Source organism: Erpetoichthys calabaricus, chromosome 8 (genome assembly GCF_900747795.2).
Source record: "Erpetoichthys calabaricus chromosome 8, fErpCal1.3, whole genome shotgun sequence".
Taxonomy (NCBI): Eukaryota; Metazoa; Chordata; class Cladistia; order Polypteriformes; family Polypteridae; genus Erpetoichthys; species Erpetoichthys calabaricus.
Window position 1 is genome coordinate 34,147,876 of NC_041401.2, and position 26,103 is coordinate 34,173,978.

The window sequence follows — 26,103 nt, forward strand, 5'->3', positions numbered from 1 at the left end:
ACTGCTTGGTGAGTTCAGCGGCGATCTCTGCACTTTTTAAAGCTTTTTTTCCATTTTGTCATAGGCCGTCAAACATGAGACATGAGGCAGACAAGCCTCTCTTCTGTTTGCACAGCCCAAAACACACATGTTCCTTATTCCTTGTATGCATTGCACTTCTGGGTAAATGCATTTTTTTGTCAGCTTTTGCACATGCACTCACACGCCTGCCCCTATGACTTAAGAAGTACATGTGAGTCGCACACCACTCTCACTGAGTCGCTGGGGTTGTCAAACTACACAACTGGCCCGCCTTGCTTAGACTGTGCAAATGAGGCCCCTAACTGAATATTGTGGAAAAAATGGGGGATTTAGCTGCAGTGTGCATGTAGCATATCGGCATTCTATCTACGGTTGGTTTTGGCCTTGTGCCTGTTTCTGCTGGGATGGCCTCATTCTTCACAACCCTGTAATGAAATATGTTGCAAGAAAATGATGTAGAGGCAGACAAATGTGTGCATAGACAGTTCAGAGTACAAACTGAAAAAGCATCCATGCCCTTTAGAGATGACAAAAGATGAAATAGACAAGAGAGACCAAGTGAAAAGAAGAACTCACATATAGGAAAAAAAGTAAATTATGAGCTGGGGAATAAGCTAGTAGCAGAGTTAAGAGTCTGATGGGAGATATAAATGTTGAAAAAATGTCAAAAACACTGCCAAGTTATATTAAATATATCTGACCAACTGCAAGTTAATTTGTTGAAATTGGCATTCTTCAAGCCATTTTTATATCCCTAACTCAGCGTGTCTGCAAAAGCAGGCAATCTGACCAAAAGCAGGCTTCTGCCAAGAAACCCTCTAAATACCAGGGAGTCTCAATTTAATTTGGTCAAACAGATCAATGTCAAAAGTCTTAAATGTGTTGTGTATTGAAAATAAATTTAATACAGAAAAAGACAAATATGTTTAAACAAAATATTAATACAAGTCTGCTAATGACAGAACCACTCACTACACTTACACAGTTGTGTCAGGGCACACTTGGAAAAACACTACAAACAGGTGGTATGATTCTATTCTAGTTCTTACGGCCAAAAATACAAGAAAAACATAAGACTAGATATCTGATCATGACTGAGGCCTTACCGGAAGTCTGGAGTTAGACTGAACAGTGTCAGAGGAGTGCAAGGTAATTGCTAGACAACAGTTAAATGTACGACAAACAGCATGTGGCGGGTGCGATTAAGGGTGTAGTGAGGCAAGACAGTTAACTAATTTTATCAATCATGTTGGGTTTGCATCCTGAACATGGTCATTGTCTGTGTCGAACTTACATGGCCTCCCCATGTCTGTGTGAGTTGATGGGTGATCAGAGACTGACCCAAAATAAGTGTTTGCGTTGGAGGGTCCTAAAATGAATTGTTGTCCTGTCCAAAGCTCCCTCCTGCCTACTAGTATCAACTCCAACCAAGAGAAAAATGAATGTTTTCTGTTAGTCTTTTATTGAATTTTTTTACTTTTTCCATCATGGTGCTGTGTTAAATTGGTCATTTGCAGTCCGTTTGGAATTACAATCACTGTTGTCCTTATGCTGCATTTTTGTATTGGTGTTTCACTGGTATGAGTTTTACTCAATCAAATTTCATTTAATAGATGTTATTATGATAGTAAAGTATTTTCTTTACTCTTCTGAACCACAACTCTTTAACCTCTTTCATACAATAAATGTTTTTGATTTACTGTAATCATGCAGGTTATCTGTATAATCCACCTTAATAAAAGGGCAAATGTCTGTGCATCTGTGTGTCTGTCTGTTTACTGTGCCTCTGTCTGTGCCTAAAAGATGGCACATCACAAGCATTTGTAGTAATAAAATGCATTGTATTTGTCATTCAATCAGATGGCACATCACAAATATTAAAATTGCTTTGTCGAATCCCATACCAAATTGCATATATCACAGACATATGCATTGCATTTGTCTTTCCATCAGATGGCACATCACAAAAAATTGTAGTAATGCATTTTATAAATATATATATATATAAATAATTATATCTACCAGTAATGGTGCAATACACTTGACTTGAGCATTCGTAGTTTTTATACTCTTTCTTTCTCTGTACGTTTACCATTCGTTTTCTCAGAGGTTGATGCGGTTGCTGCTTCCTGAGCAGCTCTTGTTTTCTCCATCGCTTCTTCTCTTCTTTCGTTGGCATCTTTTCGTGTTAAAACTGATTAAGTCAGTGTTTGTGTTACAGTTACTTAGTATGTTTTCCTCAATTTTTCACTTAAGCTGCCACTTACAGTAAGTCTTCAATTTGCCTCAAGAATGATTTAAGATATGAAGAGGTACGGGACGTGACGGCAAAGGTGTTAGGGATGAGAACGGCGCCCATATGCATGCGCCGCATGGCCGCCCTGCTGGCTGCTGCTGAGAATTGATTCTACAATAAAATAAAATTAAAATTAAAAGAGGAATAACCGTCAATCATCACCCCGAAAGTGAATAATAGACGTAACATAGTATATGTGTACCAAATTTCAGGTCAATAGGGCAAACGGTTTGCAAGCTACAGATGATTTAAAATCCTGGACAGACAAACGGACAGCCACGGTAGCGTGATATATACGAAGATAAGAAGCTAAGGTTTGTTTGTCTATCATGCAGTTACTCATGAAATATCAGGGCTAGAACCAAGATCTTGGTCTTGATCGAAAGCTTATCACCGGATACATTCTAGAAATTCAAGACATTTCAGGTATCAGCAACTTTGAGAAAGTGACCTTTGTGCTTGTGGGTTTATTATGGTTAATTGATTGGCAAACAAAAGGACAGCAGAATGAAAAAAAGAAGTCAAGCAAAATCTACTGAGAGTCAATCAAATCACAGAAGGCACTCATGTTATGAAGAACACCGATACAGGAAGAAGAGCAATGCCATCTGCTGAACATCAAGCACATTGCAGCGGGCTGTTAAGTGACGAAGACCATGAAAGAATAAGCAGACAGGACACTGAGATACACAGACAAGCAGGATATAATCCTGAATATATAACCTGATATGTTCTGAAAATGCAAAACATTTTACAGCCTTGACAACTTGGTGGCCACTTTACTAGTGGGAAGAAAAGTTTATTGTAATACAAGCACTGTCGCCATACACCCATCTATTGATAATCCCCCAGGACACCACACATACATGTTTCGAATTCAGAATCATGTGTCAGCAGTGCCGGTGCTAAGTTCTTTTGCCCCCCAGGCCAAGCTTATTAGTGCGCCAACTGACTGTTCGGTAGCTAACCTGTGCAGCTGGGTTTTTCCATCCCTTATGATCTGCACTCTTGGCGAATGCCTAATTCACCAGGTGGCGCCAGCCCTGTGTATAAATATTATGTTTATTGACAATTGACTGTGACGAAAAATAGGAAGAAGGAAAAAGAAGACCAGCAACATCTGCTGAACATCAAATGTCATGATTAGGTTCACATGATTATGCCTTGACCACTTCTTTAAGGTCCTTCTGTCGCCGCTAATTTGAGAGCCGTCGTTAGCGCCAAATCCATAGGGTTTGTGTGTTTCCCTAGTATACATATATAAATATCGATATTAAAGTAAAAATCTAATTATAACTAAAATTGCTGCTTATTGTTTATAGTGTCAAATTTATAGAGGAACACATGGTTGCATTAAATGCTGTATTTGTCCATTTGAAAATAAGTTTACTTTATGACTTTTCTTATATTTAACAGGAAAGCCAGCTATTGCTCACAGAGACATAAAGTCAAAAAATATCCTGGTAAAAAAGAATGGAACCTGTGTAATTGCAGATTTAGGCCTTGCAGTTAAACATGATTCAGTTGGAAATACAATCGATATACCATCCAATCAGAGAGTGGGAACCAAGAGGTAAGTTCATGCATTGCAGTTTGTCTGGAAGCACTGAAAACCAAACCTTTTGGGTTTCCCTCTGACAGATGGCCTACTTGGCCATGTCACGTCATTTTAATATGTTTATTTAAGTATGGTGTAAGAGTCAAATCCTTTAAGTTCATGTTAATAGAAAAAGATTTGAACTTGACTATAATGCAGTCTTAAAATAGATAATGTGAAATTCAGTTAAAGATAATGGAATGTTCTTAACGTTATCTTTGTGTGACAATAGTATAGCTCTTAGATTGAAGTTAAACAACTAGAAAGAAACATGAACTGTTAGGGAGATACGCATTAAGGGCATATCGTTTTTCTGACCGTTATGTACGCAGGTCAAACGCAGCTCCTAGTGTTTGTGATAACAGATAGAAACCTTCACCAATGCAACCTAGATACTTACCAAAGAAAAGAAGTTTCCCTTTTTCTTTTTTTTCATGTATTAGCAAACATTTTCTTTATTTTTTGTGTGAACATGGGCTGTGGAGTTCATGGTGTTCATTCACAAGTTTTACCAGTTAACCAGATGTGGGTGAAGGTATTTGTTTTGTAGTGGTTTACAAGTCCTTACTCATGGAATACTTTGTACAGAAGTTAATCTTTTTAATGTTTTTATTTGACTGATTGTAAAACTTCCCAAGACATGAGTGAGTGATGACATTTAGTCACTCCAGTAGTCTTTGTATTTTCTTGATCTGAATTAGGCGTTACAATTTTTGGAAAAGAGCTAGTAAGTCTGCTGCCTTATATAACTTAATCTAACAACCTAACCCTGGCAGCACTAATGATAAGCCAGGTCGCCATTCAATCCCAAGGCCCACTTATGCACACAATCATACTGAGATTCCCATGGGACCAATTGGAATAAACATTCAACTTAAAGAAAGTCTTTGGGTGTTTATGGAAGAAAATTAAATACAGACCCATGCAGACATGAGGAGAATGTACAAACAACACAAAAACTGTGGCCACATGTAAGCCCAGGAAACTGGATCAATGAAACGTCAGACTGTTCTGAATGGCTTCCTTAAAAGATTGTAAAAGGATAAATTTTATGGATTAAAACGATGAGTCTATTCATTGTCACAACCACTTGATTATAAATAACTAACATCATCAGAATCATAAAGGCTAGTCTATATCCTGAAACTAACGATGAATAAGAACATCAGACAATGAATATATTACTCTGAGTGAAACAAGGAAAATGAGCACCCAGATGACAGACACCTCTGCAGACTTAATGAATGGTTCCTTTACACTTGAAATCAGACTCTAAATCCGAGTGCTTTTAGGAGTAATTTTCAGATTTTAACCACTAGAATTTCTGGGAGTTTTGAGTCAGTGATGTCATAAGCTAATTTTAAAGCTGTATTGGTTGAAGGGAGTGACAACAGAAACCCAACAATAGGAGATCAAACGTTTTCAGCCAGTTGCAAAGCTGCTAATGTACTGGCGCTGCTTTCCTTACAAATGCCAAGCACCACTGAAGTGGCCATGGTGGTCTCTCCAGTCTTTATAATTTTCTCACAAATGCCTTGAGCTCCTGGGACCTGAGTTTGGTTCCTGAAGCAGACACACACACTTACACATTGTTCACAGTGGATATTTTCCTGAAACTTTTGATTTTTCCCTGTCAGGCTAAAAAGATACAAGTTGTGCAGAATAATCTGTACCTGCAGTGAAACAAAAAGAGTAAAACAGAAGAGAAGCTTATTTGATGTTGTTTGGCTTACCAGACGTACAATTTTAGCAGGACTAAGAATAATTTTAATGTCAGGAGATGTTGACAGATTAATGGTGATCTGTGCATAATAAAGAGAAATGTAAAAAAAAAAACATAGTGCTTTCAGAGAGATGAGATACTTTAATGTAAAATTTACAACTTAACAATTCATTATAAAGATAAATCATTATACAATTTATGTTGCCTTGAGACAGAACAAGAAATTTACAGAATATCTGTTAAGAACATTATTGAACCGGTCTGTGGTTTATCTCACTTGCTGTTTGATCAGTTGCTGTGTTAAATAATAAGAGCTTGGACATTTTATTCAATTGTTCGCATTTCATTTTCTTCTGGTCCAGTAGAGTTTTGTCATCAGGTTCCTTCTTACTGGATAATTTCCTTTAAATCTGTATTGTGGTTTTGTAGCACTCCTTCAATGGAACATTTTGTTACAAAACCAAGGGATATTACTAATAGTGGCTTATTATGAAATACCTGGTGGTATTTTAACCGCATCACCTGATATGGTGTAGCATTGTTCAATTCCTAAGCCAGTTTACACTCCAGCTAACCTGGCGGTGGGTTTAGTCTGTGATGAGGCTGCAGTTTATTCTCAAATTAAGAATCCACTGTGGTAGGCTTGAAGGTCAAACCCCATTGCTCTAACATTGTCGTTTGAGGTAGAATGCTGTGGAACAGTTCGGACAGTGAATGTTACAGAGCAGTAATGGTGCTGCTCTCACAGATGACAGTGATGCCAGCTCAGCACTGTTGCCAGGTCCGCTGTTTTCTTGACCAATTTGCCTATTTTTGATTATCGTCCATGGGAAAAAATGGGCTTTTGTGGGGTACTTTTTTTGTTTTGGGGTTACTTTTTAAAAAACTGCATGGGTTCACCCCCAAATACCCCCACAATGCATTTTTACCAAGTTTTTTTTATCCTTCTAGCACCCCTCTCCTGCTGTTCACAGCTGTATGTGTTGCAAAATCTCTGTGGGGTCCCTTCCTCCCTCCAGTTGAGTGATTGCATATACACCCCTTGCATCACTCTGAAATATCTGTAAGGAGACCTCGGGCTATGATGGTATGTATGTGACCCCCTCATTTGGACACCCCCCTCCTTGCTCTCCAGTATGTCATTTTGTCTACCTCAGGCATTGGGCTATTTTTGGGGGTCAATTCACTATTTTTAAGCTGTCCTTGGGCTATTATTTTTTAAGAACCTGGCTACCCCGGCTCGCTGTCCAGGCTACAGGAGGCTTTCTTTAAGTCTGCTTGTTGAGTCACTTGGGTGTTGATTCCTCAGCAGGGCTATGGGGATAAGGGTTCAGTTCCAGGTCTTGGTTATACCAATCAGAGGCATAGCTAGGGTTTTCAGTGCCTGGGGACAACTGAAGATTTTGTGCCCCCTCCTGTTTGCCAAAATGCAATGGGGAACATCAATTTGGTGCCCCCTGGATGCTGCGCCCGGGGACAGATGTCCCCCCTAGCTACGCCACTGATACCAATGTAAGAAACAGAATGCTCTCCTCCAAAGACAATACATGTAAGCATGGAAGGTGTGCAATAGTACTGTGTAGTCAGCTACCCTGTTAAAGGGCTGAAATGGCGCTAGGCTTCAGTTAATAATGACACTAACTGCCCAGTCTGCAGGGGTCTTCTTTAGTTTAGCCAGTTAGGCTGCTTGTAAGTCTACTCAGCGGCGAGACTGCTAATGTTTGACACCAGGAGACAACAAACTGCAAAGCTAAGGGTAAACCTGATCTTGGTAAACTTGATTCTAATTATTTCAGACTGCGTTTAACAGAAAACACTGCAACGCATCTAATGAATGAAAACTGTTCTGTTGAAAATGTGTCATAAAGGCTGAAATTGTTGGCTGAAACAAGTTTATTCTTTTAATTCTTCTCCATTTGTAATTTGTTATTTACAACAAAGCAGCTGCTGATAGTATATAAGCTGTAAAAGTCAATACTATTGATTAAAATGTCAGTAAATTCAAATATGCAAATATAACAAGAGATATTTATAGAGAGGAAAATCAGAGTTTTGAAGAATCTTTGCTGTTCTTGATACAAATATATTCTATATTCCTGACTCTTACAGAAATTTCAAAAACAAGAAAAGAAAAATAACAAATATGGTTATTTGTGTATTTCCCATTAATGAATCTGTGGCATGGCCAGTTTGTGCTAGGGCAAAGAATGTCAGAGCAGGATGTGTCATCGCTTACATTGCAAATGTTATTACGCTAACAGGTTTATTGATTTTTAGGTACATGGCCCCAGAAATCCTTGATGATTCAATCAATATGAACAACTTTGAATCATTTAAACGTGCTGACATCTACTCTCTGGGACTTGTTTACTGGGAGCTGGCGCAGAGATGTTCCATTCGAGGTACTTATGAACATTATCATTTAATAAAGGAGGAAAAGTCATTTTGTTCTGAGATGCTTTGCCTATTTGCATTACATTTATTAAATAGTGTACCCTTGGTTAGTAAATCATGTTTACCTCTTGTGAAACTAAAGTCATGCAATTCATAGAGCAAGGACTGATGTAGAAAATGTATATTATTAGTTTTCATTCAGTATGATGTACAGCAGTACCTGGAGTAGCATTTGTTTCTGTTTCCTCATGTTGACAACATGTTTTCCCTTTGTTGTTTGCAATAATCATTCATTTATCCACCTATTTCCTGAACCTACTTGTACAAATACATTAGATTATCTTTTATTTATGGTTATTACTGTCCTCCCAATTAGTGATGTAAATTATGTTTACTGGCACATCAGTTATGGTTCTTCAGGTTTTTTCAATCAGTTTCCTTAATTTTATGACATATCTGGCAGGTCCTCATTCAACCAGAATATTCATTGTTTAAATACATTTTCCATTTTCAGCATAAGAAGAAAACCTGCTCCATCATAAGCAGGGGCCCAGTCACAGTAGGCATAGGGATGGCAGTCAATCGCAGCATGAACGCACACACACACACACACACTCTCACATCTTCAGTTAGTCCAAAATGCAGCCGCTAGGCTCCTAACTTGCGCCAGCTGGAGTGATCATATCACACCCATTCTGCACACACTGCACTTGCTCCCAGTGTTTAATAGAATTCATTTTAAAGTTTTGGTACTTACTTTCAGAGTTTTGCATTGACAAGCTCCTGAGTAGCTAACCAGTCTGCTCCAGTGCTATACAGCTTGTTGGACTCTTAGATGTGGGCAACATGGCCTTCTGGTTGTCCCACGCACTTGGCTAATAACCCGTGGGGATTGTGCCTTTCAGTCTGTGGCACCAGGACTATGGAATAGCCTGCCTTATAGTCCGTGTGCAGCTGAGTCTGTTGATTCTTTTAAAAAACAACTGAAAACATTTTTTTAAATCAGTGCTGAGTACAGTGGCGTAGCTAGGGGTGGGCGGAGGGGGCGGTCTGCCCCGGGCGGCACATTTTTGGGGGTGGCATTATTGGCCAAAAGGCTCAGAACACTTCATGTGTAAGCAGCAGGGTTCGAAAAAATATCACTCATGAATGAAAAAAAGTCAGATTCTCTGATTTTCATCCACAAATGCTTCAAAAATCATTTTCAGACGGTCCTTCTCTGACGGCATCAGAAACGGCAGTTGAAATTTAATAACAAAAATAAACAGAAACATTACACCGATAATAATTTCTAGGAAGATAAACAACTAATTCACAATGTATAATTTCGTTTTGTTATCAATCCAAATGTGTTCTTGCTCATCCCCACCTATCACTTGTACACCACACCGGTTCTGGTTTTCGCAGCGTAATTATATTAAACTAATAATCAGAACACGCCTTATCAGTGCGTCTGTGCTATATTCTTGTCTAGTTGATGCTTATAAATAATTATATATGAAAAAAATTATTGATGTTTTCCTATATAAATGAATCATTGCAAAATGTATCTTAATTTTTCTCAATACGTCATTTTAATTTTCTATTTAAATAAGTTAACATATTCAGATATGTTGGAGGGCGGTAAATTGAAGCCCCGCCCCGCCCCGAGTGGCACGTACTCCAGCTACGCCACTGGCTGAGTAGTTCCTGTTTGTTTATTTATTATTTTTATTGTTTTTGTTAATGTTTTGTTTTAACTGTTGTATTTGTACTGTATTTGCTGTTGAGCGCTCTGTGACCTTTTGTCTGTGAAGGGCGCTGTATAAATAAACTACTACTACACACATACAAATGAGCCAATTTAGCATCACCAGTCCACCAAACCAGCATGTCTATGACTATAGGAGGAAACCCACACAGACGTGGTGAGAACATGCATGATCCACACAGTGCGGACTTGTACACGAATCCTGGCCTCCTTGCTGCGCAGCGCTACCACTGTGCCACCATGCCATCCCATAAAGGATGCTTTCATTATAATTTTAGTTAAGCATTCAATCAACAGGTAATAGCTAGCTTTTAACCAGTTTAATTTCAAATGTTCATCGTTTCCCTCATTTCTCATATAAAAATATATAAATGCAAATTCCTTTCCTTAGATGTTTTTTTTTTTGCAGAATTGGGTTCCTTTCTGCTTTTAATGGTACACTTTGAACTTATCTCAGATGGAGTTTCTTCATTCTAAGCCACTGGTAGTAATCTACCCTTTTTCACTTTGGTCCTCCTTTATTGCAGGCCTGGGTCATGTGACCCAAAGGCCCGCCCACTCTTTAGTGCTTACTTCACTGGGCTGGAGAATCTTCTGAGGACTTCTAGTTCACTCCTGAGATATTTCATTGTGTAAATGGTTCCAGTACTCTCCTGCTAAAGGAGATCAGCGTGCTTTTGAGGCACCTCGTCTTTCACCTCAGACTTTCCTTAAGGCAGCAGTTCTCAAACTTTCGTATTTCGCGCCCCCACTTTTCCACCTGGAATAATTCTGTGCCCCCTGCATAATCTAAAATAGATGAGAATAACCCATGATACAACTAACAAAGGTATGATACTCGTGCGGTGTCGCGGTATCCTATCATTTTTACTTACATAAGATTTGCATGTGTTCGGCTAACTTTGATGAAATATTTGCAATTTATTTTTTTAAAGTGGTTTAATAACTGTTAAAATGCCTTGTGTGGTTTTTGGTAGTAATTTTAATCCCAAAAACAAAGAATAAATTATTTATTCTTATTTAATTATTTTTTATGTAAAGAAACAATTAAATATGTTGTAATTTTTAAAAATCTCGTAAACGAGGACACCGATGAAGTCAATCTGCCCGAGACGAATGTATTTTCGTCTGACAAATATTATACCACTGTTAGTTGTATCATGAAATTAACCCAATACGCAGTAAATTATTTAACTCAATTTGGCAATATTGGCTACGCTGCCAATGTGGTGCAGTCGTGCTGCATTATCACCTGATCTACTGTTACCCAAATGCTCGCGACAGATACCGATATGTCTCGCACTTTAAAGCAGGCACATATTAGTCATTAGATCTATGCCTTAGAAATGTTTTATTTTAATTTTAGTTATAATGCATTCGTTGTGATTATATGCTTGCAAATTTAAATTTGAAATAAAAATGTAAAAAATTAATTTTAATGTCTTGTTCATTTATTTAACGCCCACCTTGTACAGCTTGGAGTGCCCCACAGTTTGAGAACCACTGCCTTAAGGTAAAAAGGAGGTAAAAAGCACTTCTATGCTAAATGGGAATACACATCACGTTAAAGGGAACTTGAGCAGCAGAATGCAACACTTTTCTTGAAGATTTGAAGCACACTACTTGTTTTACTTCAGTAGACTGTTACTGAGTCTTGCAACATGAAGTGTGTTTCACAGATGTAGTCCTCTCAGTTTACTAAATGTTTTTTAACACGGGGTAGGGTGGTGCAATTTAATGGTACCCAACACAATCAACATGTAAAAATCTCAAACAATGTATTTAACCAATCAAAGCAAAGCACTTATTAACTACTAAAACTAAATTCACACCTACTATGTGAAACAAGGAAAAGGAACACACAGATAATACCTTCGTAGACCTAATGAATGATCTGAAATCAGACTGTCAATCAAAGTGCATTTTATAAAAGTTAAATTGTTCAGATTTTCATGACTTGAATTTTTGGACTTTTTGAGTTGGTGATGTCCTAAGCAAATTTCAAAGCTGATTAGTTGAAATAGAACAACAACTTAAACCCATCAATATGAGATTAAACATTTTCAGTCAGTTACAAAGCTACTAATTTACTGGCACTTCTTTCTTTTCAAATGCCAAGCACCACTGAAGTGGCCATGGTAGTCTCTCCTGCCTTTATAATTCTCTCACAAATGCCGTTGAGACACAAAGTATCTGACTGTTTTTATTGTTTCATTTTTGAAGGGGGGGCCCATAAAGCTTCAGAGCTCCTTGGACCTGAGCTTGAATCCTGAAACAAGCCCATACACTGCTCAGCTTACACGTTGGTTACAAATTGCGCAATTTAATATTACCCGACAAAATCATCATGTAAAACTCTCAAAAATGTGTTGCATTGATTAAAGCAAAAACAATTTTCAACCATATACATTTGATTAAACTTTTGTGATGTGAATTAGCATTAAACAGAAAGGGCCTAACCATTTTTTTTTGCATTTCGAAGAAAAGAACCCAGTTTTTCGGCACTTCATTGGAGTAATATTCTTTATACCTTCAGTTTAAGATGTTTTACAAGTTGCTCAGACATTGTTTGACCCAACTGAAATCAATGGAAATTATTTTGGAGTATTTTATCCTGAACAGATTTATGGGGATTTAAGGTTTATCCTGACAACTGTGACACAAGACAGGACCCAGCAAAAACAGCAGTGTCTTTCATCTCACACTGGTTCTTGTAAGGATGATATTAATTATTATAAGACAAAATCCACAGTATCTTATATCTGTCATGACAATCTTAATTCACTAAAATCATGTTGCCAAAGACTTCTTGTTGCCTCTTATTGATCAGGCATACTCTGATCTTCTAGAATGTGAACATATAATACATAAGAATAAAAGAAATTAGACAAATGAGAGGAGACCATTCAGTAGATCAAGACTGTTTATTTAGCTAATACCCAAGGTACCCCAATATCTCATCCAGATTCTTCTTAAATACTGTCAGGGTTTCTGCTTCAATTGCATGGTTCAGTAGTTTGTTCACGATTCCCATAAAGATGCATAAAGATGTGCATTCTGGCTTCAGCGCCATATTCTTTACCCATCTGGGGGCTCATGTAAAAATGACACAACAAAAATTTTGCATACTCCCATTTCCATGCTCACATCAAGATATATATAAAAACTAAACTTGGCGTAACACTACGCACATTTTCACGGGAACTCCAGACCATGCATGCGCACATTTCTGCTCGATTTTGTAAATGGGCGGCACTCAGCATCAAAGCAGTGCTACTGTTTCTGTGTGGTTTCCCTTTCTTTTTTAGATTCGCACCCATGTTGTGGGCTTTAACAAATACACCGAAATTAATCGCATATTGTTTACAAATTTAAGGCACTTGATTGTAATCGATTTGTAACAAGATAATGGTGCACAGAATGGCCAAACTATTCCAACTACCATGGCTGCTTTAGCGTTGTTAAAAGACATTGAAAATGGAAGAAGAAAGTGCGTATTTAGAGATCATACTGATTTCTTGTCCAATGATGATGACTGGCTTCTAAGTCAATTTAGATTTCCAAGAGCTGTCCTCTTGGAGCTGTGTGCTGAACTGGTGCTGGCTTTACAAAGGTAGACTTTGAGGAAGTGTGCTCTACCTTCTCCTTTGCTAGTTCTGTCCACGCTCTGTTTTTTTAGCCACAGGAGCTTTTCAACGTAAAATGGCTGACTGATCGGATATTTCTCAGTCATCACTGAGTTGCGCCATGCCAGCTGTATGGGATGGTATTATCCACTTGTTATTCAGATATGTAAGATTTCCTTACACTGTTGTTGAACAGGCAAGCATCAAAGCACAATTCACAGAAATGTCCTGTTTTCCAAATGTATTTGGAGCAGTCAACTGGACGCACATTGCCATTAATGTGCCTTCAGAGAATGAATTTGCTTATGTAAATTGAAAGCATTTCCACTCTATTAATGTGCAAATTATCTGTGATGAGAAAATGTATCTCATTAATGTTGTGGCGAGATGACCTGCCTCAACTCATGATTCATTCATTCTCAGAAACAGTACTACTAGGAACAAACTTGAAAATGGTGTTGTGTATGATGGTTGGCTTCTTGGTAATATAAGGCATTACCCCTTTGTTCAAAATTATTAGTTTATTAATTATTAGTTATCTCTATGATGTAACCATATACCACAGTTACTTAGGTGACAGTGGGTATCTGCTAAACACGTACCTTCTCACTCCACTGACTGAACAAGGCCGACATTATAATGACCTCCACTTTCAGGCTTAGCTGGTGGTAAAACTCAGGTTCTAAGTGTCATAATTGCAGCAGTTCACTACTCAAATGGTGTGAGTCCTGGAATTCTGCTACCAGCTCCAGTGGTGCTAACACTTAGATGGTGGGCTGCAACTCACCTTTTCACGTCAACTTTGATATCTGACCACTTCTTTTTTATTTTGGGCACTGTGCAACTTTCTGAACTTGAACTTTTGAGTGCCTCTGCCATGCTGTGACACTCTAATTTCCTTTTGTTGCTTACACCAATGCTTAAACCACCAAGTAATATGTTTTTCCTTACCTCCAGCAGGACCTCCAATTCACATTCGCTAAAATTCTTCCTTTTTCCACATGCTTTTGCTATGGTCTTTTAACAAAACACTAAATGAAATGGGGTATTTATATTGATTTGCATATTCAAGTAGACAAAATTCTGAGAGGAGTCGGGGTTGGGCTGAAGGTGTTGCACATGCGTTAAGATTCACATTGATTGGGATTTATAAAGGGAAGGTGCGTAGAACTTTGCTTATGCACAGTTTTATACATCTGAATTTTTTTGGGCATACGCACGTTTCTAGTTTTGTCCATATGCCATGTTTTACTGTGAATTCTATGCAAGGTGTTATTCATGAGGCCCCTGGAGATGGCGATTCCTAAGAATGGTGTTGAAGACCGTTCAGGATCACCTATGTGTCATTCCTTGTTTATCAGTAAAATCCCACTTTAAAATGTAAGGGAATGCATGAGGAAGCACATGAACTTGTCACTAGTTCATATCTACTGTTAAATAGGAGATTTACATTATGGTACTGCTATAGGATGGTCCTCTTTTGTGGTGATCACTTGTTTGTGTAGCATGATAGTGCAGCTCTTTGCTCAGCAGCAAGTTTAAAAGTGAGTTGAATGTATGCCAGAAAACAAATTCTTGGTACAAGAGAAATAACCATTTTTCATTTTCATTCACTTGAATGTTGTTTGAATGTGATGTGCTGTAAGCCAAAGTCATTTTTACTTATTAGGTTTGCGCAGGGAAATGAGGATGATTGGTTAGGAAGAAAGCTTTGACTCATTTGTTTATTTAATGTCTGGGAAAGAAAAAAAACCTTAGATTTCAACTGAAGGAGCTGTGTACAGTTCACATGTGTTCATAACATATTCAATGAATGTGTACGGATATATTCATGATACCATTTTGATTCTCCTTCAAGGTGTCCACAATGAGTATCAACTGCCTTACTCCGACCTGGTGCCTTCTGACCCTTCAATTGAAGACATGAGAGTTGTGGTTTGTGATCAGAAACTGAGGCCAAACATTTCAAACCAGTGGCAGAGTTGTGAAGTAAGTCAGTCGTGAACAGACCAGACCCATGAAGTTTTTCATATTGTGATTCTTTTCATCGGTGTATTACACATACAGACCAGATTTGTTGCACATGTACAGTGGTATGAAAAACTATTTGCCCCCTTCCTGATTTCTTATTTTTTTGCATGTTTGTCACACAAAATGTTTCTGATCATCAAACACATTTAACCATTAGTCAAATATAACACAAGTAAACACAAAATGCAGTTTTTAAATGATGGTTTTTATTATTTAGGGAGAAAAAAAATCCAAACCTACATGGCCCTGTGTGAAAAAGTAATTGCCCCCTTGTTAAAAAATAACCTAACTGTGGTGTATCACACCTGAGTTCAATTTCCGTAGCCACCCCCAGGCCTGATTACTGCCACACCTGTTTCAATCAAGAAATCACTTAAATAGGAGCTGCCTGACACAGAGAAGTAGACCAAAAGCACCTCAAAAGCTAGACATCATGCCAAGATCCAAAGAAATTCAGGAACAAATGAGAACAGAAGTAATTGAGATCTATCAGTCTGGTAAAGGTTATAAAGCCATTTCTAAAGCTTTGGGACTCCAGAGAACCACAGTGAGAGCCATTATCCACAAATGGCAAAAACATGGAACAGTGGTGAACCTTCCCAGGAGTGGCCGGCCGACCAAAATTACCCCAAGAGCGCAGAGACGACTCATCCGAGAGGTCACAAAACACCCCAGGACAACGTCTAAAGAACTGCAGGCCTCACTTGCCTCAATTAAGGTCAGTGTTCACGACTCCACCATAAGAAAGAGACTGGGCAAAAACAGCCTGCATGGCAGATGTCCAAGACGCAAACCACTGTTAAGCAAAAAGAACATTAGGGCTCGTCTCAATTTTGCTAAGAAACATCTCAATGATTGCCAAGACGTTTGGGAAAATACCTTGTGGACTGATGAGACAAAAGTTGAACTTTTTGGAAGGCAAATGTCCCGTTACATCTGGCGTAAAAGGAACACAGCATTTCAGAAAAAGAACATCATACCAACAGTAAAATATGGTGGTGGTAGTGTGATGGTCTGGGGTTGTTTTGCTGCTTCAGGACCTGGAAGGCTTGCTGTGATAGATGGAACCATGAATTCTACTGTCTACCAAAAAATCCTGAAGGAGAATGTCCGGCCATCTGTTCGTCAACTCAAGCTGAAGCGATCTTGGGTGCTGCAACAGGACAATGACCCAAAACACACCAGCAAATCCACCTCTGAATGGCTGAAGAAAAACAAAATGAAGACTTTGGAGTGGCCTAGTCAAAGTCCTGACCTGAATCCAATTGAGATGCTATGGCATGACCTTAAAAAGGCAGTTCATGCTAGAAAACCCTCAAATAAAGCTGAATTACAACAATTTTGCAAAGATGAGTGGGCCAAAATTCCTCCAGAGCGCTGTAAAAGACTCATTGCAAGTTATCGCAAACGCTTGATTGCAGTTATTGCTGCTAAGGGTGGCCCAACCAGTTATTAGGTTCAGGGGGCAATTACTTTTTCACACAGGGCTTTGTAGGTTTGGATTTTTTTTTCTCCCTAAATAATAAAAACCACCATTTACAAACTGCATTTTGTGTTTACTTGTGTTATATTTGACTAATGGTTAAATGTGTTTGATGATCAGAAACATTTTGTGTGACAAACATGCAAAAGAATAAGAAATCAGGAAGGGGGCAAATAGTTTTTCACACCACTGTATGTTTAAATAGCTTGTAAATTAAATAACTTTATACTTTGGAAAATTGATATGACGATGCAGTGGTAACTGCTGCTGTCTCACAGCTTTAGAGAATCGAGTTCAGTTCCCAGACTGATTACCGTCTGTGTGGAGTTTGTCTTTGTTCTCCTATACCCTAAGCGCATGGAGGTTGCGTTACTGGCCTGGTATGCCCTGTGATGGCCAGCCCATAGTGTAAGCCTTATTCCTGGTGCTACTGGGGTAAACCCTGACTAATTAAACCCCTTTATTGTGTCATGGACTAGAAATATGTATTTTAAAAAAGGATATTTCTGTGTGTTGCTCTTAGAAAAAAAAACTATGTAAATGGCAATGGGTGTAGGGGCAATAGGCACCCTTTGTTTGAGACTGGTATGATATAATAATGAATAATTCTGTTACAGGTTATTAGTGATAGAGGTCAACAGGACGCTTCCCGGTTCCTCCCTGTGTGGATAGCGCTTTGAGTACTGAGAAAAGCGCTATATAAATATAATGAATTATTATTATTATTATTACAGTAGATATTTATCTGGCTTGCAATAGAGTCACCTGCTTTGGAGATCAGACTTCTTTGACTGGTACTGTATGTCATCAACATACAGCACTGTGATAACAGACCCGCCTGCTTCCTTAGAAAATGTTTGCATTTATTTGGTTTGAAAATTAACATGCTCTGGGGACATTGATCTCTCATCAACATACAGCAGTATATGTACTTCTTGATAGTTAGCATTGTTTAACTAATGAAAATGTGTATACATTGTTGATAAGCAACAGAAATTGATACGTACCATTGTTTAACCAAACGACATGTTGATCTAGGCAGAGACTGAAGCAATTATATAACTCTTGCTAAATCCAAATAAAATGAAATATGGTCAGAGTTTCCTTACTGCTCCCTGCTTCTTTTATTCTTTTGGCACCTTACCGCCGCATTTTCACCCTGTAGTAACGGTGCTTTTTACCTGGCCCATGTTCGCGGTAACAATTGTTATAAAACTATTGCTAACACATTAGTTTAGGCACTGCAAAAATGCATAATAGTTACTCATTTACTATTATGTAACAAGACCTTAACAAAGGGTTATTTGAGTCTTCATAACATGAGCATCAGTAAAGTGTTTGTTCATCTCTTCAATGTGACCTGCTAACAAAATGTCACTTTTGGAGTGGTCTGAGGTGGCTTAACTGAGACACATTTCTCTTGATGTTACATATTTAGTATAAGACCTGTGAATCCTTCAAGTTAACAAGTAATTTTGCCATCATGCCAGTATGCCACACAGCACAGAGCTAAATAACCCATGCTACTAATATTTTATAAGTGTCATGAAGACCAAAAGATGCCTTTGTTAAGGTCTTGTTACATAACGGTAAATAAATGTAGTGATGAGTCAAGCAAAATGACACCTTTTATTGGCTAACTAAAAAGATCACAATATGTAAGCTTTCAAGGAAGTTCAGGGCCCTTCTTCAGGCAAGGTGTAATAGATAAACTGGAGTTCTTTGTCTTTATATAGACACAAGGATAGATACAGCATTGGAAAACCTTTAAGTGAGACATCTTAGATGTAAAAAATTAATACATCTCTTCAAGCTAAGATTCATTTAGTAAGAGAAGAGAACAATGCATAGTCAAGATCTTTGGATTAAGATTTTTTCTCATTTCTGCTGCATTAACTCAGAAACAGCATAAAAGGTGAATAGATGGATGAATGGTAAGAGATTACTTGAAGCTCTCATCCTTTAAACATTACAGAAAAATGCAAAATAACACTGAGTTTTACTTACACGGTTGGCTATGAATCAGTTATATGGAAGGAGGGGGCAGACATAGGTGCAAGAGCTCTCAATTATGGAACCAATGAAAATAATTGAGCTTCTTTTTGTCATTGCACAATGCCTCAAGGATTCATTGGTGGTTTGCTGGATGCAGTTCTCTGAACAAAGCAAATGGCAATCTGTTAAGATCGGAGTGAAGCCCACACAGAAATATTAACACCATCCTTTGGTTTGTTTGTTTCTTTGTGCTGCTCAGGAGACTGAACTTGTTCCTTATTCAAGCATATCTTTACATTTCTGAAGAAATTCCTTAGCACTTTTCAAAATCTGTTTTTTTTGTTGTAACTTCTCAATTATGAATGAGTGGCCTCCAACACAGCACAGTCACTTACAAAAAGACCTTTCATTTCACTTCTCATTAATCGGATATGCACAAAGGAATGAAGGGATTTGCAGAAGGTTAATGACCTGTTGCATCAGCGGATCTGTCTTGGGAATTGCTTTAGAAATAATTACTTGGTTTTTTTTTTTGCTGTAGGTGTCTAAGCAATAGAAAACAACCATAAGACTCTTCATCACACCAAGAGCAGTTGTTCAATAATATGAAGGTCCTTGAGATTGTCAATATAATGCCAAAGGCACTCTTCACAGGCTGTGTGAAGCAGCGATTGTTGAATGTGGATTTTCTCATGTACAGTAAATTAGCAGACGGATTAGCTTTAGTGGGTCAATACAGTTGTGGGTTGCATGGAGAATTGGAAAATAGCAGGCTTCCTTACAAGGCTGTTCTCCTAGCTAAGGGCTTTTTCTCTCTGGAATTTACATTTTGTGCCAGTGGTTGTACCAGTGGCCATGGTGACTTCCTTTCTTGACTCAGAACACCTTCTAATGTGCACACCTTAAAAAAGTCTGATTGGATGGCCGTGAATCGGTGTAGATGTGTGTCCTAAGGATGCCCATTCAGGGTGGGTTGCAGTCTTGTGCCTGATGCTCTGGGGGCTTTGCTCCAATTTCTTGTGACAGCACAAGTAAGATCTGAAAGTGGATGGATGGATGCACTTGCAGCTGTTAAATGTCTTCGACGTTCAATGCATAGAGGATTTTTATTTAATATAATGGACAACAGTAACACATTAATGCTGCTGCTTCACCCGTCACATGTTCTCCCCATGTACTTGTTGAGGTTTTTTTCTCCAGGAGCTCTTGGTTTACTCTCACATCCCAAAGACACATCTGCTGGCTTAACTAGTGGATCTGAATTGACTTGGGGAGAATGCATCTGGGACTGTGTGTACATTTAAATGAGATGATGTGCCATCCATGGCTGGCTCCTGTATCACGTTTGCAATTACCACACTTAAGTCTGGCTATCCATGACCCTGCATTAAAATGTATGGATGTAGACAAGGAGTGAGCCTAAATGAGTCAATCTGCATCAGATCAACAGATCTTAGAAAATGTTCCCAACTGACCATCCTTGATTTGCTTCATCCAGATCCAGAGATCCTGTGTAGTCCATCTAGGCCCCGTGGAGGCAGATGGTGCTTTTCATTCTTTTCCAGATGGTTTCCAGAATCTTCTTTTTTCTTTAGCCATTTTATTGCTGTCTGGTTGCTTACTGCTATCAATTCTATGATGTCATCAATCCATCTCCTTGCTGGTCTTTCTACTCACTGTTACCAATTTCTTTATTCTGATTAGTATCATACTTTCTTAAAATAATTTCATTGTACCCAAAAACTAGTGTACCAAATTTTAGGCTTTTAAAAGGGGATGTGCTCCTTACTTTACTTTAAAAATAAGTGCTTCTAAAAATTATTCCATAAGTCCCAACTTTTAAGAGGTTAACACTAGATGCATGACATTATCGGAGGTTCTTTAATATTAGATGTCTTTAACTACTAAAATGGTTGGTCCATAGTTACATATTTGCCAATTCATGGCTTGCTAAAAAGTGCATCAAAAATGTGGTAACACGTTAGTTTAGGTACTGCAAAGTGCATTTGTTCCTCATTTAGTCTTATGTAACAACACCTTAACTAAGGCTTCTTTTAGTCTTCATTATGGTTATAAGGCATCAGATAAGTGGTTATTCATCTTTGTGCCGTGAGGCATTTGATATGCTGATATAATTGCTTATGAATATAAAGGATTCACAAGTCTTATATTGAAGTATGTAATATCAAGAGACATGTGTCTCACTTAAGCTACCTCTGATTGCTCCAAAGTGAAGTTATTTTAGTAGGCCACATTGCACAGATGAATATCCACTTTACTGATGTCGTGTAATTGTCATTAGCACCAGAAGAAGCCTTTGTTAAGGTCTCATTACATAAGACTTAAGGAGTAGCAAATGCATTTTTCTGTACCTAAACTTAAGTGTTACCAAAAATTCTTCCTTGCTTTAGAGCAACTTTGGCCCTCCACATCTCCACCCTAAACCACATCAGATCTTTCAGATTTTGACTAATGTTACGCATATCATCGTTCTTCTTTACCAACTAGCTGCCCATCTGAAAAAAAACAAATTGTTTGATTTCTTAGTCAATAAAAATGGAAGCAATCATTTCAAATGCATGTTGGTCATGTATGACAAAGTCTGCCATAAAAATAATTATTAATTAGTAAATGCACAATATATGAAGTTGCTACCTTAAAACAAGCTATATTTACTAAAGTATCCAACATACCATGTTTAGTTACAAAGAGAATTGCAAGGTACGGACACATACTACTTAGAATACAACTCGCTGTGGCACCTGTCGAAGACAGGGAATAGAATAGAATTACCGTATATACTCACGGATAACTTCTGCCATGGATAAGCCGGGACTTGATTTTATTGTATAATTTCTGGTATTTTATAATGCCAGTCGTATAAGTCGAATGCAGAAAACTTACACTATTGGTCCAAGAGATTATGATATGCTAACGCCCACCTGAGAGAGAACCACAGAGCACACTGCCTTTTTTTTTTCTATGTATTGTGCCTACTTGACCACACGGTAATACCCGAACTATTCTGAAGTGACGTTTGCACCATTCTGTGTTTTTTGTATCTCACACCCTCATACACCTTTATCGTAAGAGCATCTCTTATCTACGATGGAGCGTTCGATCAGAAGTAAATATGAAGCTGGTTTTAAATTAAAAGTCGTTGAAGTAGAGAAAGAAATTGGTAACTGCGCTGCCGCAACAAAATTTGGCAAAAAATGTAAGTGTTGCATTTTTGAATGGGCGTATAAGTCGGGTCTGATTTTATAATTGATTTTTTGGGCTTGAAGACTCGACTTATATGTTAGTATATACGGTAATATTTGCTATCTCTTGCCCTACATGTACATTCAGTGCCTTTCCTTTATATTTACATGTGTGTGAACGTTTCTTCACCGGAACTCCCTCTCTTAAGCACATTCCCATAAGGCCTGCTTCTCAGACGCTGCCGTTATTTTCGAGGTGCCTTTCTCACCTCCTGTCTGCTTTTACACTTGCCATCTTTGAAGGGGACTCTCTCAGTGTGCCTCATCCTTGTGTGTCTCACACTCGCACTTCCTCTTCTGATCATAGCACCGTAGCACCGAAGCCAAACTGACCAATCAGATTGCTCAGAGAGACTAGGCGCACAGACCTTAGTGTTTTATTGTATGTTACATCACAGAGCTGTATAAGGCTAAATAAGGCTAACAAGAACGGGCATGGACAACAGATAGCTCAGCTCAGCTGATGCCAACAGTCATATTTGACTGGCAAATGGAGGCACACAGCTATATACTTCTAAAAGATAGCTATTAAAACAATACTGGTAGAACCTCTTTATACTACCACTAGTACTACTAATGTAAATTTCTATTTACAATTAGTATAACATGGTGTGTTTTACACTTTAGTAAATTAAGTTTGGTGAAGATACCAACTTCATATTTTGTGCATTGATTAATTAAAACAAATTCTTTCCAGTGGTATAATTCTTTTTATGGCATATTTTGCCATATGTGCCCTGCGAGGGGCTGGTGCCCTGTCCAGGGTTTGTTCCTGTTTTGCACCCTAAGATAGCTGGGGTTGGCTCTGGCATACTGTGTGACCCTGATCTGGATTCAGTGGGTTAGAAAATAACATGATTTTGTCATACATGGCCAATATGCATTTGAAATATAGGCATAAAATGATTTTTTTCCATTTTTAATTCATAAATCAAAAAACATTAAATTCTTTTCAGACAGGCACCTAGCTGCTAAAGAATAAGTATAACATGAGTAACACGTACCAAAATGTGAAAGATCTGGTGAGGCTTAGCGTGGAAATATGCAGGGCCAAAGTTGCTTTAAAAGCACAAAAGAATTTTTTATACAATTTCTATTAAGGCATAATTTGGGAACTGTGGACCAGTTAAAGAAGTTAAAGACATCTAAAACTTAAGAACAATTTCATGCATCTAGCATTATTAATACAGTAGTTTAAAAGTTATTACTTAAGAAACACTGTCATGTCATTGTCATGTTCTGAGAAGTAAGATTAGTGCAATGCTTCCTTTTTAAAGCCTCCATATCTCAGAAACTAGAGAAAATACAAGCCTAAAATTTGGTGCGTTAGTTTGAGGCAAATTGGAAATGGTTAGTTGGTTGGAAATTGTTGACTTCACAGGGATTGACCCAAATAAAATATTTTAAGTTTTTTATTTAGCCAAAGCATTGTAAGTAAATCCAGTGTTGCAGGACTTCCATCTATTCATCTACATGTATTGTATATTCTGAAAATATCAGTTGCAAGTCAGAAATAAACTCTGATAAATAAATATATTTTTCTTTTTTTACTTTCTAGGCACTGCGGGTGATGGGTAAAATAATGCGAGAATGTTGGTATGCAAACGCAGCAGCGAGGCTCACAGCACTCCGCATCAAGAAGACGATCTCCCAGCTAAGTGTGACAAAAGATGTCAGACTGCAGAATGGAGCTCTGCACGTCTGATAAACAAAATGACTTTTAAGTATTGATTATTTATGCTACCTCAACTGTATTTAAGTGCCCAAAGTTCAAGTCTATTAAAACTGCGATTGCCCAACTATTAGGCAATGCAGCTGTTGGATTGTAATTTTATTGTTACTGGGTAACCCACCGACATGTCTGATTGTACAGGATAATAGTATTAAACTGCACAACTTCTTCTTTATTCCGGAAAAACATTGTTCTTCAAAAGGTAACGTGGAGACAAATGACTTAGCCTGTCTTTTTGTTATTATAGAATTTGTGAATATTTTATTTTATAATCAAAGTTCTGTCTGTCTGCAAGACACAAAACAGAATGGGTTGTCAATTGTAATACCGTATGCCTTAAAGTCAGTTCAGTTCCTAACGCATATTTCCATTCTAAGGCATACTTTGAAATTAACCATTTTCTAATATTTTACCATTTTTTTATATTTATATTATTCCAAAAGTGTATATTACTTATTTTCAAGGAATTGTTTACATAACAGAAATTAAGCTGGAGTTTAAAGACATAGTCAAAGCATTTGTTTGTTCTTGTTAGAAGCCAAATCCTATTTTTGTGTTACTAATCTTTAAGATGCTAATAGTAATGCGGAAAGTTAAATATTTCAACAAATAGGCAGGTAGTGTGATGAGTTGGCTAAGAATAATTACCGGTACAATCCCTGCGTCTGCCTCGCTGTGTGACCCTAAGCAATCCACTTCACCTGCCAGTGCTTCAGTTGTAAATAATATTGTGATCTTGGTTGCCATTGTGAGAAAAAGGTGTCTGCCAATTGTTTTCTTTGTAATACATTTCCTAAAAAGCATAAAAAAAACAAAACCAGCATACATGAAAGATGTGAAAGAAAATGCAGGAAATAATGGTATTCAGAGCAAACAGAACCACCCCATGCCTTCATCCAGGAGTCAGCAGCTTTTCAGTACTCCTATAACTCTGTGAGCCTTCTGCAGCCGTTAGTTAGTCCCTGTTTTATATAGCACCCTTCGGATAGCACATGGCATGAGCACTAAAACACCACCACACGACTTACTGTTAACTTTAATGCTAATTTATTCAAACTTTCCGGCTGTGGGCTACAGTGTTCGAACAATTCTTGGTATGTAAAAGAACTCCAGTTGGCTGAAAATTTTTGTTTGCTTCTTCATGTTGGGTCTATCCATTCATTCATTCATCCTTCACATTGCTGAATTTGCTTTTTCCAGCGCAGGCACACAAAGTCCCATTAAGGTGCCTTCTTTCAAAAGCTGTGTATGTGCAAAAAAAAGGCCTGTAACCGTGAACCAGTGGCACACTTCATTGACCCTCATAATGGCAGATGCTAGTTATGAGCTTTAATTTGGACAGGCATGGCTTCTCTGAGGAGTTGGAACGCTCAAACTAGGTTTATAAGGGTTTTTCCTAAAAAGTTTAAGTAATATGCAGTCCATATAAAATATAAGCCGCACATAAAGATGGCCTGCAAGTGAAGATCCTTCCTGCTATGACAGCGATTAACTCTAGAGACGCATAGTTTAATTTGAGGTCTACAAGGTTGTGTGTACTGGGGGATAATCTCACCCCCTTTTCTATAGACAGTGAGGCATGTTCAGTACACCTGCAGCAGGGAGTACCTAAGAGGGACCCTTAAGAGCTATCCAAACCACTTTGACTGTTTTTAACGCACTGGTCTTCCTGAGCCCCCTAATCTTGTCATACTTGCTTCTTCTACTTGTTTTATGTTCTCTCAGCCTTTACCTTAAACAAAGTGCTCAGAACATATCCAACAGGTTGAGTGCATGCACCCACCACATGACAAACTACCTGGATTGGGACCCGAGTGCAGCGTGTGACACCTCAGCACCACACTGGAACAGTGGGAGGTTTTTTTTACAGCGACTGAAGTGTTAATCCTGCCACCAACCCCCAGGTTTTCCCTGTAAATTGGAGGACCTGCTTGCAGGGCTGGAGGCAGATTAATGTCAGGAAACCCCTTTAACCAGACCCCTGTCAATCAGTAGTTCTTACAAGAACTAATCAGCCATGGCTTTCATCACCCTGGTTTTCATTACTTGTATTTGCTAATTATGGTTTTGGCCATTCCCCACCACTCAGGAGCATTGTTGAGAATGGTGATAGATTTATTGTAATTTTATTCACCGAACAACTTTTACTTCATCAGTGTAGAGTGCTACACCGAATCTTTTCCCCCAGTCAA

At 38.2% G+C, this 26,103-nt stretch overlaps 1 protein-coding gene across 2 annotated transcripts in view; it reads left to right on the plus strand.

Moving 5' to 3' along the window:
- The window catches only part of LOC114655449 (activin receptor type-1C), a 199,998-nt gene extending 175,912 nt beyond the window's left edge, over positions 1-24,086 (plus strand). The window contains exons 6-9 of one of the 2 annotated variants that reach the window (XM_028806448.2): positions 3,734-3,890; positions 7,915-8,039; positions 15,266-15,396; positions 23,738-24,086. In XM_028806448.2, coding sequence (XP_028662281.1) covers positions 3,734-3,890; positions 7,915-8,039; positions 15,266-15,396; positions 23,738-23,884 — 560 coding nt within the window. In that variant the 3' untranslated portion in view covers positions 23,885-24,086. The remainder of the gene's footprint in view (positions 1-3,733; positions 3,891-7,914; positions 8,040-15,265; positions 15,397-23,737) is intronic. The other variant, XM_028806449.2, reaches the window with a different exon arrangement.
- Positions 24,087-26,103: the final 2,017 nt, after the last annotated feature.